Source organism: Pelobates fuscus, chromosome 11, assembly GCF_036172605.1.
Source record: "Pelobates fuscus isolate aPelFus1 chromosome 11, aPelFus1.pri, whole genome shotgun sequence".
In the NCBI taxonomy this organism is placed as follows: Eukaryota; Metazoa; Chordata; class Amphibia; order Anura; family Pelobatidae; genus Pelobates; species Pelobates fuscus.
In genome coordinates, this window is record NC_086327.1 from 34,127,145 (window position 1) to 34,141,104 (window position 13,960).

Here is a 13,960-nt window from a genome sequence, read left to right on the forward strand (position 1 = left end):
CTTTTGGATTAACCATTTCAGCCCTCCTGCTAAGATTGACTGTTATACTTCCTTTTGGATTAACCATTTCAGTCCTCCTGCTAAGAAAGACTGGTATACTTCCTTTTGGATTAACCATTTCAGCCCTCCTGCTAAGATAGACTGTTATACTTGCTGTTGGATTAACCATTTAAGTCCTCCTGCTAAGAAAAACTGTTATGATTCTTTTTTGAATTAACCACTTCAGTACTACTGCTAAGAAAGACTGCTATACTTCCATTTGGATTAACCTCTTAAGTTCTTCTGCTGAGAGACTGTATGTTTATTTTTGTATTAACAACTTAAGTCCTCCTTTGGAGAAAGACATTTAATTTTTTGGATTTACCACTTAAATTATCTTGTTGAGAAGGACTTTTATATTTTATTTTTTGGATTGACCATAAGTATTCCTGCGAGTCAAGTCGTCTGCCAAGACATAAACAAGTAAGCTCCTGCCTGAAATTTATTTCTTAAAGTAACAACACATATTTATATATTAAGTGTATTCAATAATAAATGTAAAAAGTAGTAAATTGATATTTTTTATTTAACATTCCCCTCCTTTTAAAATATGCATAATTATTATTATTTGCATTATTTGCATTTATATAGCGCCAACAAATTCTTTAGTGCTTTAAAATAATAAATTACAAGCAAGGGGGTCCCGAAAAATAACTGTATTCAAAAGTGGTTCTCGGCCCCAAAAAGTTTGGGAAGCCCTGCTTTAGATTATAACTAACTATCACTGTTATGACATACAAAAAACATGGAATGTGTATACTAGTAGCTCGCTTGAGCAGGATCGTCATCACATTTCACCCTGTTCATTATCAGGCCATTTGAACTTTACTGTTTGTGCTTGATCCTGATCAACCTGTTTGACTATTTTGGATAGCAAACTTGGCTTGCATAATGGACTTTCCCTTCTTGATTGCTTCACTTCATTTATTCAAAGTAATCACCTGATAATACTTTTGTAAATAAAACCAAAAGTCATTAAGGGGGGGGTGCAAAGTATATAATAAATAATACTTAATACTTAATAGTATGAGACCTCTTGACCATTCTGTAAAAGATAGCATAATACTGCATGAAACAATAGTTAATCTATAATAGAGGTATTGGGTCACTCACAATCTTCAGAGCCTTAAGAAGCAGGCTCTGACTGTAACTGCAGTTGAATAATAAGCTTATTCAGGCTTTCAACGCAATATCTCCAATTGCTCCTTCCCAGGTAGGTATAAATCAATCGAAATTGAATGTGGTAGGTAAGAAGATTTTACTTCAAAATAAAATGGTAAATAAAATAGCAACAGCGTAAAAAATAGTAAAAGTAAAATAGTAAAGTCCAGTAACACTAACGCGTTTCGACCTTTCGGTCTTTGTCAAAGTGCATAAATGAACATCGTCCGGCGTTGGTTTAAGTCTGTGAATTTCCAGAAATTGATTTTCACGCCTCATATTATTCAGAGTTTGACTTCTGCATTCTGATGTCATTGCTGCAGTTGCGTGTAGGTGTAATGACGTCCTAACGTAATATGTACAGGCGGAGTCCTCCATTCTCACATACCCGGAAATGAGGTCATTCGAAGTTCCAAAAATGCCATAATACTAATGAGTTCATAAATTAAATAATTCATAAAAACTTAAGCTGAACAAAAAAGACTTTAACCCCTTAACGCCGTTACGGCGTTCTATGCCTTCGCGGCTTTAAAGGGATTTAAAGCCGTTGCGGCGGCATAGAATGCCATAACGGCTTGCAGCCCCTGGAGGAGAGATCTACTCACCTCCGCCGCGATCCTCTTCTGGAGGGCTGCCTGACAGCCCAGGCAGCCCTCCCCCGGCAAATCAGGCCCCCGGGGGCCATGTGATCACTCTCAAAGAGCGATCACATGGCCCCCTGTAGCTGGCTGTGGATCTGCCAGCAGGGGGGCTGTCTAAAATATCAGACAGTCCCCCTGCTGGTAGGTAGTGTAAAAAAAATATATTTGACAAGTGTAAAATTACATTAAAAGTATTTTTATATATATAATATATATACGTATAATTACAATAATAAATAAATAAAATAATTAAATAAATAAAATATTGAAACAAAATTTAAAATAAATTATATATTCATATGTAATTTCATTCTAACTGTATTTTATTATTAATATATATATATATATATATATATTGGTAACAAAATACACTTCGAATGACATTCTATATATATATATCTATATATAAAATACAAATAACCGCAAATATATATATATATATATATAGATATAGATATAGATATAGATATAGATAAATACATATAATTACATAAAAGATTACATTAGTATACACGTAGAATTTAAATACCTATAAATGCATATATATCAAAATTCTACGTGTATATTTAAGTAATTTTTTAACATAATTATGTCATTGGATTAATTCAAATTTGATTGACATGCCTGATAACACATGGAGAAAGTGCAGAGAATTTAATTTGCAAGCACTATATTTGACCCTGTAACTCTCCAAGACACCAAAAAACCTGTACATAGGGGGTACTGTTTTACTCAGGAGACTTTGCTGAACTCAAATATTAGTGTTTAAAACTGGTAAATTGTATTACAACGATGATATTTTAAGTAAAAGTTATGTTTTTTGCATTTTTTACAAACAAACGGCACTTTTATGGACTATATTATTGTTGTAATATGTTTTACTGTTTTAAAACACTAATAGTTGTGTTTAGTGAAGTCTCCTGAGAATAACAGTATCCCCCATGTACAGGTTTTATGGTGTTTTGGAAAGTTAGAGAGTTACATATTAGGCTTGCATTTCATTTTTTTGACATTGAAATTTGCCAGATTAGTTATGTTGCCTTTGAGACCGTATGGTAGCCCAGGAATAAGAATTAACCCCATGATGGCATACCATTTGCAAAAGTAGACAACCCAAGGTATTGCAAATGGGGTATGTACAGTCATTTTTAGTAGCCACTTAGTCACAAACACTGACCAAATATTAGTTTTTTGCTTTTTTCATACAAAAACAAATATGAATGCTAACTTTGGCCAGTGTTTGTGACTAAGTGGCTACTAAAAAAAGACTAAATATACCCCACGTTCAATACCTTGGGTTGTCTACTTTTTCAAATGGTATGCCATTATGGGAGTAATTCTCATTCCTGGGCTACCACACCGTTTCAAAGGTAACATTACTAATCTGGCAAATTTCAATTTTGAAAATGGAACGTTCTATATTTGACCCTGTAACTTTCCAAAACACGATAAAACCTGTTAATGGGGGTACTGTTGTACTCGTGAGACATCGCTGATTACAAATATGTGCATTTTTGTGCAGTTTTGTGCAGTTTTGTGCAGTATTATGACATTTACAGCTAAAATGTGAGGCGGAACTACAAATTTATAAAAAAAAATGTAAAATTTCTCAGTTTTTTTTATTTTATTCATAATAAATTATGTTTCATATATAAATATTTGATATGAAATGAAAGCCCTGTTTCTCCTGAACAAAATGATATATAATAAGTGTGGGTGCATTTAATATGAAAGAGGGGAACTACGGGTGAACAGACATATAGCGCAAATTCCAGTTTTTGTTTACGTTTTGTTTTGATCAGAACGTGTACTATTGACTCCGTCCTGAAGGGGTTAAAAAGGAAACATCAGTTCATACTAACAATGTTATTAACCCCTTAAAGCGGCACTGTCATGCCGAACGTACCTTTTCCCAATCGATTTGTCTTCTCTCACTCTGTCAGAATCTGTTCTTCATTTCTTCCTGTCTGCTCTAGTTTTTTTTACAACATAAGAAAAAGTAGGGACTATTTGTCTTATGGAGGTTTCCTAGGCCTGACCATCTCTGACCAGCGGAGGAGCAAAGCGTGTTCCAAGTCAACGAATCAGAGTGTTCTGAGCCTAATTGCAGGGCTGGGAAAGGCTTTATAAGCCTTTCCCCACCCTGCGGAGCTCAGTCTGCGCTGTGCCCTCGCCAGGTGAAGATGGATTAATTTTTTTTAGCGTCAGGTTTTTTTCTTTTTCGTCTGATTTTTTTTTTTTGCGCTCAGGTTTCTTTTATTTTATTTTTTACAAGTTTGACGAGTATTATGGTTTTTATTTGGCCTTTTTTGGGTCTGAAAAATTAAGATTTTAGAAAAAAGAAGACATCAAATGGTAATTTTTGTTTTTTTTACAGGTAGTTAGTTCTTTTATTCCCCCCTCACTATTTTTTGGATGAGGGGGGCAGGTAGGGGATTGTTTTTTATTTGGGTGGGGGGGTGACTAGGGTCTTGGGGACCCCTAGTCACCTTGGAAGAGGGGAGGGGGGTGTAACGGAACTATGTATTCTGCCTGTACATCCATAATAATCATGCAGTGGGACATACAAAGAACCGAATGACTCGTTACAACTCGTTACCATTACCCATGAATGGACTCAAAATACCGAACACCGGACCACCTTGGTGTGTAATTAAGGGATATTTTACCTCCCATCTTCATTCCAATTTTTTTTTTTACTTTTTTGCTGTTTGCGTTCAACTGTAATTTGCATATTTCTCATTTATTGTACCAACACATATTATATACTGTTTTTTAGACGTCAAAAAAGGCTTTCATTTGATGTGACATATACATATATAAATTCTCATTTATTAAAAAAAAAAAATGCTAAATAATGTGAGAAAAAACATAAAAATTCTTTTTTTTTCCACGTTTTGGCAATAATAACATGTGCATAATATGTCCAACTTAGGAAAAGTAATTCAAAATCAATTTATTTATGTGTCTTGATTTACAGAGTACATAATATGTGTAGGATTTCAGTTTATTCTGAAAGTTACAGGTCACAAACTACAAGGTCTAAAATACAATTTCAATGTGAAACAATTATAGAGGTTGATATGTTTGTCTTTAATACCCATCACCCAAAAACCAAAATTGCCACATGAAAGTAAATATTTATATAAAGTAGACATTACAGGCTATTTGCCTAAGGATATTTTGACACTTTTTACATAGCCATTTCACTGCCAATCTCTGCTAAATCTTGGAGTAAATTCTTGTTATTTCTCTCTTTTGGCATATACCAATATAACAAGGTTTTTGTAATGTGTATTTTGTAAAGCTGGTGTGTGCTATCCCTGTACAGAACCCCATATTGTGTTCAGCTACATCTGCCGAGTATAACAAAAACCCCATTGTATGCCTTTGGCCCTATTCTTTGAAGCTACAATGCCACATAGGAGACCATGCTATTTCAGTTTCTATAGTTGGTATTTTCATAGATGGTCCTATGTCTGATTTTGTGGCATTATAGCCATTTGACTGTTCAAATAACACCACAAAGGCCTTCCATTTGAGAAAGCAGACACTCCAGGGTATCTTATTAGGCATATATTATACCTTAACGTGCTACCATTTTTTCGCCAATTTATTTAAAATTTTATGGTAAAAAAAAAAAAATTAATTCTTTTACATACATGTTGCATTTTCGCTGGGTATTTCGTACATTTGATAAGTGCCACTGTCATAAATCCCCCCTAAGTATACACAGTTACCTCGTCTGAGTAAAAAAAATATATGCCCAATGTATGACCTAGACCAGAGGTAGGCAACCTATGGCACGTGTGCCATGCACGGCACTCAAGCTGTCTTTGCACGGCACTCAAGGCTGCTAGAGTCAAACATGCTCTGGCTTATCAGGAGTCCCAGTGAAACTTCAGATATCTGCTTATTCGAAAAGGTGATGAAGGACAATCCTCAATTTATGCATTGCAGCACGTAGAATAAGTGATCTCAGATCACTTCATTGCAGCACTTGTAAATGGGAATCCGCACTGGAGTAGAGCAGCCCGCCACAGCTATTGGAGCTCCTGCCCGGTCCCCACTGGACCCCAGAAAAGCCACCCATACTGCTAGATATACACAGAAAACCAGAATAACCCTCTCCTCAAACAAATAATACAAACAGCCCACACACAAACACACCCAATCTGCACAAACGCAACTCCACTAGCAATACCCCAAACAGCCCCACACATACACACCCTACCAAAAACACTCTATGTGACATATCCATCCACACACAATTCTGCAAGTAGCCCTCATACACAGCCCACATTAATAGGTACACGACACCACACACTACTCATTAACATATACAATATAATAGCTCACACACGCACACATACAATGATACAAAGCAACTGCAGTATAAATAACACAAGCAGAATACGGCAACATACACACTTCAGTTTAAAAAAAATAGGACCGGCACGCTATGGGACATCACAATCTTATTTCGGCACAGTGCTGCTTAAAGGTTGCCTACCCCTGACCTAGACACTATTTTGTATAGTTACAGTGCTGTAAAACAGACATGTCAATTTCAGATTTTTAAATGTTTGATAGGTCCGTATTCTATTTTGAAATATTTTAGCAGGCTGCTATTTCCTTCTACCCCAAAAAGGCACGCTATTTCTTAAAGAAGACACCAGAGGGTATTTCAAAAGGCAAATTTTGAACCTTAGCGTGGGATCATTTTTCCGCTACCTCCTATCAAATGTAGTGGTAATAAGCATTTGTTCTGCCTTTTTGACACACACAGTGCTTTTGTACTGTATATTTTGCAAACCTTATGTCTGCTACGGCTTTATAATACTTCATATGTTGCTCAGCAATACCCCTGTATGTACCTTTGCCAGGTATATGTGGACGTTGAAGAGGCATATTTCAGACACAGTCATTTAAGTTTTTTAAAACTTTGAATTTTTACGCTGTGTCCACACCCCACTTTTAAGTTTTTTTTAGTAGGTTGATTATTCCAACTACCCCACAAAGGCATACACTTTTTAAAAGTTTATTTTACTTTTAACCCCTAACTAACCTAACAGTGAATCTCCAATTTCCCCACTAACTTCTACCTACCCTACCTAAATAAATAACACGGAGACACACTACAGGAACATTAACCCCACAATTCTCGCAATTGTGGCTATCTGGGGTTAATTTTAGTATTGGACGGAAAATTTCCGTCCTGCGTCCTTAAGGGGAGTACTGCAATGATGGAAAATTCCCATCCAGCATCCTTAAGGGGTTAATAATGTTGCATTGTATGCAGTCTTGCTTATTCCACAGCTTTGTTCTTGATTACTCTAATGGGAAATTATTTTTTTTTACTTGCATGATACTAACCTTATCCCTGGGGAGCCTGTGAAGTAGATAATCACATTACTAAGCAATAAGTGTACTGATATCCACTACTACTGCCTGCTTCAATATATACTGCTTTCTAACTCAATCTTAACTTTTTTCCTTGATAGAACATATTAATAAGATATTGTTTAGTGGAAACACAAACATACTACTGAAGTAATACATGGACACTGACTTGTTTTTAAACTTAAGCACAGTGGGAACATTTTGGTTTCTCTGAACCACTTCAGCCAAATTGTGTATTTATTGTTTATATCTCTGATGACCAAATCACGCACCAGTTTATTTAATTTTTTTTTTTCTTTTATCTTTTCAATTTATTTCCACTAGGATGGTATAGAGATTTTATATTAGTAGTATATTATTATTATTATTATTATTTCCATTTAAATAGCGCCAACAGATTCCGTAGCGCTTTACAATATTATAAGAGGGGGGATTTAACTATAAATAGGATAATTCCCCAAAACTTACAGGAATGATAGATTGAAGAGGACCCTGCTCAAATGAGCTTACAGTCTATAGGAGGTGAGATATGAAACACAACAGGACAGGAGATAGCAATCAAATAAAGTAGGAGTGAAGCAGAGCTGGTGGAGAGAGTAGAGTGCTGCCCTTTGGGAGTGAGCAAGGGACAGGTATGTGAGGTAGATGTTATTCTGGGAGGCCATAAGCTTTCCTAAAGAGATGGGTTTTAAAGCACTTCTTAAATAATTGAAGACTAGGGGAGAGTCTGATGGTGGTAGGCAGGCTATTCCATAGGAAGGGAGGCACCTGCGAGAAGTCCTGCAAGCGTGAGTTGGTCATACGGGTGCGAGCACCAGGCAGGGAAAGGCAATGGGCAGAGCAGAGAGACCAAGAATGGGCATACCTATGGATCTGTGAAGAGATATAAGAACAATAAGGATGTAGAATTATCTGCCTGAAGAAGTGGTTTTATCAGAGTCCGTACAGTTGTTCAAACAGAAACTAGATGCATACTTGCAAAAACAGATAATTCAAGGATACAATTTTTGAATGTAGGGTAATTTATCCAAGGATTTGTTACATTTCAGCATCACATGTACCACTTTCCTTATATCTGTCCATACATCCAAACAAGGCAATGCATGTATTAATTGAAAATTAGTAATTTTTGTTGTGCATCACATAGTTAATCTTTGATTAAAACCTGTCAGGGACTTTCATTATAAAACATTAATACTGGTGCTCTTTCTTGTTTGCAGACCATGCTATTTTTATTTTTATTTTTTAAAAAGGAGGAAGTATTTTGTTTTTATCAGAGAGGGAACTGACGGTTATTAATCCCAATGCAAATATTGCTCAAATGTGTAATCAGAAGTTGAAGAGGAAAATGGAGAGAATTTGTACATTGTTTTTTTATTTTTCAGGGCAGAGCCATTCAACAGACCTCTTCAGCTACTGTTTTCTTTTTGTTTGTTTTTTAAATTGAAATGCAACTTATTGTTGCACACAATTTAGATATTTTGTATTGATTGTTATAATTTGCTCTTACGCCAAGTTTTCTCCTGAAGTCATGAACACTCAGCACTGGGGAAAACATGAAAACACAAACCCTGCAAGTGGTAAGTGTTGCTCAGTAGTCAGCCATTTAAGTAATTAGCTAACCAAAACACACTGGAATACGGCTAGATTCTAACAGGAAAAGGTCACAATAGCATAACACCATTTAGTAAATGTAATACCCCACATAGAGATTGCACTCTCAAAATGTAAGCAAAAAAAGGCATTTCAAAGTGCCTCCCCTGGCTGCCTTGGGAGTCAGAAATTTTCACTTATTCCAATAAACGTAGTAGGAAGGCTTTGATTGAACCACACAACTGGATTCCAATTTAAAATAATTTATTATGTTAAAAAAAAAGAAACAAAAACATGCCCTTTGCCTTTTATCTGCCCGTGCAGACTTCCTCATTATTATTATTATTATTATTATGATTGCCATTTATATAGCGCCAACAGATTCCGTAGCGCTTTACAATATTTTGAGAGGGGGGGATGTAACAATAAATAGGACAATTACAAGAAATCTTACAGGAACAATAGGTTGAAGAGGACCCTGCTCAAACAAGCTTACAGACTATAGGAGGTGGGGTATTGGAAAAGTTAGGACAGGAAATATCAAGTAGGAGTGAAGAAGAACTGGGGGAGAGAGCAATGCACTGTCCCATAGGAGAGAGCAAGAGACAGGTATGGACCATAAACAACATTTAAACAACATTTACATGCAGTACAAGTGGGAGGTTCAACTGGCAGAAATCCCTAATATTATATAATTCCCTTTTCCTGTCTGGGGTATGCCTTGGATATTGCCCAAGATACAATACATCCACCTATAAGTGAGATTGTGCTGAAGTAAGCATACACTCACCTGGTGAGATGAAATCGACTTGTATTATATATAGATTACATTCTCCTTATTGTAGAGCATGGAACCAGTCAGAGAGAGTTAAAACCTATTATTTTTATTTTATCTTCTAATTGATAACTCAGAGTGATTTTTAAATTTGAGGCCAGAGTAGCTCAACTGAAAGTATAGGTGACTTAGATAATTTTTCCATTTCCGCTATATTGACCTTTAATTTGAAATTCTCTTTGCATTCTCACTTTTATAAATAATTATGTAAGTGTTACATCTCTCTGCCTGGTGAGGCATAGGTTCTACAATGATAGTAATAATATAGGTCGATTTAATCATTTGGCTAGCCCCATTAGTGACACATACCCTCTTAAGGACACAACTTCAGAAATAAAAGGGAATCATGACAGAATATTTCCGTCATGTGTCCTTAAGGGGATACAGAAGATAAGAGCCATACAACCAACTGTTATCATTTAAAGATTGGCACACTAATAAAAACATAGATATACTGCCAAGTTCTCTATGTACTGTGTATTTGTATCATGCTTTATAAAAGTAAACTGGTACACGAGGGACATTTGCTCAAAGGAGTTAGGAGACAGAATTTTACATCTAAATTTTAGATCTAAATCACCAAGAAATGGTTCTCTCTTTCTAAGTCACCTACTTTAGGAAGATGGAAATGTAAACTTGATATTGAATACATCTTCAAACCCTGCTGAAATATAGTCTATGGAGAAAACTGAAGAGGAGGATGTGATTGATAAATCAAAATAAAACAATAAATTCTACTCTTCATAATATGAGTTTCTGACTAAAACTATGGAAGTCATACAGTGTGTTCAATATTAATTTAATATTATTTTTACCTGTTAGTGCGTAAATCCTTCTGATTTTCTCTCCGTTGCAGAACATGGTGTATATTGCCTGTTGCAAATAAGGAAGTGTACTGCTTGTAAACCAGAGAGGAACTGACACGTATTAACAAAAACTATTTCTCAATGACCTTTTCAGTGAAAGAAGAACCTTTAGACACAGAAACAGAGCCAGAGGGAAGAGATATTCAGCACCAGGGGCGGCTCTAAACTTTGTGAGGCCTCAGGCGAGACTCAAACATGAGGCCCCCACTAACACCATTAGTTAAAAAAAAAATAGGGTTGCCTTGAATGTGTATAAGGAGCTGTAGATATATTGAATGGTCGGACTTGCAGCGTTGGATACAGAGAGCTAGTCTCTGTCTTCATCTTCAGAGGCTTGCATTGTCGCAGCTCCCTATGCTGCTGTGTTGTGAGTTCTCGGATTGTAGTTATGGAATAGTTTGCAATAAATTAACTTAATTTGCAATTATGCTGTAGGTTAAACATGATTGTGGGGTATGGTTGCATAGCCTGGCATTCGTATATACATAAGTGCATGTGTGAAGGGGTTATTTGTAACAAAAATGAAAATAATTTACCAAATAATAAAGTTACAGAAAACAATGTCTTAAACATTTTCCCCATATATTCTATAATGCTTTACATGTATATTGTGATATATGTGATTTCCCATGTATTGTATATGTATGTATGTATGTATGTATGTATGCATATTGGACGGCGGGGCCTGAAGTTGTGGGAGGGGCTATGTCCCTTTAAAAGGGACTCCCCCTCCTACCTAACTTACCTACTGGTCCAGACATACTTTGGACTTCCGGTTTCCAGCATGTTTTCAGTACCTCCTGACATTTTGCATCACATAGACCACTCAATCATCCAGCGGCTCGTTCCACCTGTCACGGTTGTACCCCACCAGAAAGGTGAGTAGGCAGACCAGTATCATTGTACGCTGAGGTCCATGGCTACTGTATCGGGGACGACAGACCCCCACGGACCCAGATCACGGGGATCCACGTTTTTTTTCCCACTGGGGCCTGGCAAACAGTATACCCCCCTTTCCCCCCCCTACACAGGAGCAAGGTTGTTATAATGGCCTCAAAAACACATGTAATTTGTTTTCTTTGTATGGCACCACACGTTCAAATTCCATTAGAACAATTTTTCAATCTTTGATCCGGCTCCTAACAACCCCCCCTCGCAATAGCTCGGAACTCTTACTCCAATCCCCCCCCCCCTAATTTTACCCAACTGTCATAGTCTCCGCCCGTGAGTTTCACCTTTGCCGCGCATACTCAGACCTCCCACAAACTCACCACGGGGGTCGGCGATAACCCCGCGGCGGCTCCACATCCCTGCAAGCCACATGGACTGTAATTACAGACGGGTACTCCGGTACACCATTAGAGTACCCACACAACAGATATGGTTCCTGCATAATCTCCTGCAAATAACCCCACCCCCAACCCCCAACTTACGGGCACGGAGGGGAAACTCACCCTCAAGCATCAGCACACACACTAATTAATAACAGGGGAGGAGTTTCACGGGACACGCTAACAACATAGCCTACGCTGGTCCATGCTGTCGGCTTTGTGTGGTCACAGCTCAAGCTCCACTTGCCTCATTAACACAGCAGGAAGGCAGAAGCAAGAAGGCAGTACCAAACACACCACTCTCAGCCATCCCAGGCCTCATTGAGTGAGTGATACTCTGGCAGGGGGAGTCAAACTTTTCCACACACACAAACGTCTATGCTTATAAATTTTCATTACATAAGCACTTTATGTGTTATTTCTTATGGTCATAGTTCATAGTCATTGTTACAACACTGTTATATATACAACGGGTGTTCACCTTAAGTACAGCACATGCCACCTGGTGGCCTTGTTACACATAGCCTCTTTTGTAAATCACTGTATCCCATATAGGTGACTTCCATTGCTATTATCTTCACAAATGTCTTAACAGACTGTTAGCAGTTCGGGTAGTATGGAAAGTTAATTTCCAGGGCAGGTTTTAGTGGTATGCTTATGCCACTATTTTGTCAATTTGTTATACAGGTCTACTCTTGTGGTTATAGACCAAGTTACAACGCAAGAAGTGTTTTTATTTTAACAGGTTTCATTACTCAGGCATAATACGGCACTCAATGCACAGGAAAAAATGTACGCTGGGTACAAACGGTACCGAGCAGACATTTCCTATACTATCATAACTTATTCTGACATGAGTTACAGACTCAACACGCCAAGCTTAAACTGACTTGGCTCATCAGGTTCCACAATATATGTGACATACCAGAATATTTCTAACGTCATCCAAGGTATTGGTAGGTGTCCCGAGGGCACGCAAGCAATATGATCATGGGGTTTTTCTGAAACGTGATGTCAGTACAAACTCATAGGTACCCAATGCCTTCCATGCTGTCATCCATCATCCAGTTTAAGCCCCCCCCCCCCACTCCCTTTTAGCATAATCTCAGACAACTGCAGAACACCGAACTTACATTGTTCATACAGGTACGTGGCTCCAGGTTCCTTACACACAGATTTAGTATAAAGATTAATTCCATAGAGACGTATTTATATGGCCAACTATGTATTTTTTCCCAGGCACCTTATGCCTTAGAGATAGAGGTCCTGTGAGGCCAACACCCATCCTCCACGAAAGAGGCCAAATCATAGCTAGACGCCTTGCATGTTACATAGCAAGGGAATCACCCGTCACACCCCCTCCACAGATCAAAGACTTATTCCTTGTAAGCCCACATGCAGCAGATCACCCCCTCATGCCAACCATAGGTAGAGCCGACCCAGCCACTTGGCAACTAGTAGGGACTCAATTGTCACCAGTCTAATGAATTGTTTCGCCACTTTGGCACTAGTTAAAACAACTGCATACACCCTCAAGAGAAACTCATGATTCCTACATATATATATATTTCAGTTTGTTCCAGAAGAAGGAGATGACATTTATATTCCAAAGTACTCCACCTAGGACTGCCAATCCTACACGAATAGGGGACAACGGCAGTCCATCTTCGATTAGATCATGGACCATCCAACGAATCACGGCCGAATTATGCTGGGCAGCACACCCTTTACAACTACTGCATGCAAAGCAGAACTATTCAGGCAAAAGCGAGCCAATACTAACAAATCAAACACGGGGGAAGGCACAAGTGGCACAAGCAATGCCACCTGCATACTAGGATTGCCTCTGGAGTAACATCCATGGGACAAATGAACAATAGACTAGAAACACTGGAAGCCCATAGCTGTCCAGTCGCGACACCAAAACCACTCGCAACCGATATTCCGGCCCCTTCCCATTCCCAACCCGGTAATTCTAATACGCCCATCATCTTAGGGCCTCAAGTCATAACTCCAACCATATGGTGCCGGCAAACCTCAAGAAGGACATCCTGGAGGGCAAGGACGTTAATCTCATCTCGCTTCACATTG

The 13,960-nt window shown here is 37.9% G+C and overlaps 1 protein-coding gene across 1 annotated transcript in view; it reads right to left on the reverse strand.

Moving 5' to 3' along the window:
- Positions 1 to 10,559, reverse strand: part of LOC134578090 (carcinoembryonic antigen-related cell adhesion molecule 16-like) — a 152,633-nt gene extending 142,074 nt beyond the window's left edge. The window contains exon 1 of the mRNA XM_063437080.1: positions 10,488 to 10,559. Within this exon, the coding sequence (XP_063293150.1) occupies positions 10,488 to 10,533 (46 nt within the window). The 5' untranslated portion in view covers positions 10,534 to 10,559. The remainder of the gene's footprint in view (positions 1 to 10,487) is intronic.
- Between the last annotated feature and the right edge of the window lie 3,401 nt (positions 10,560 to 13,960).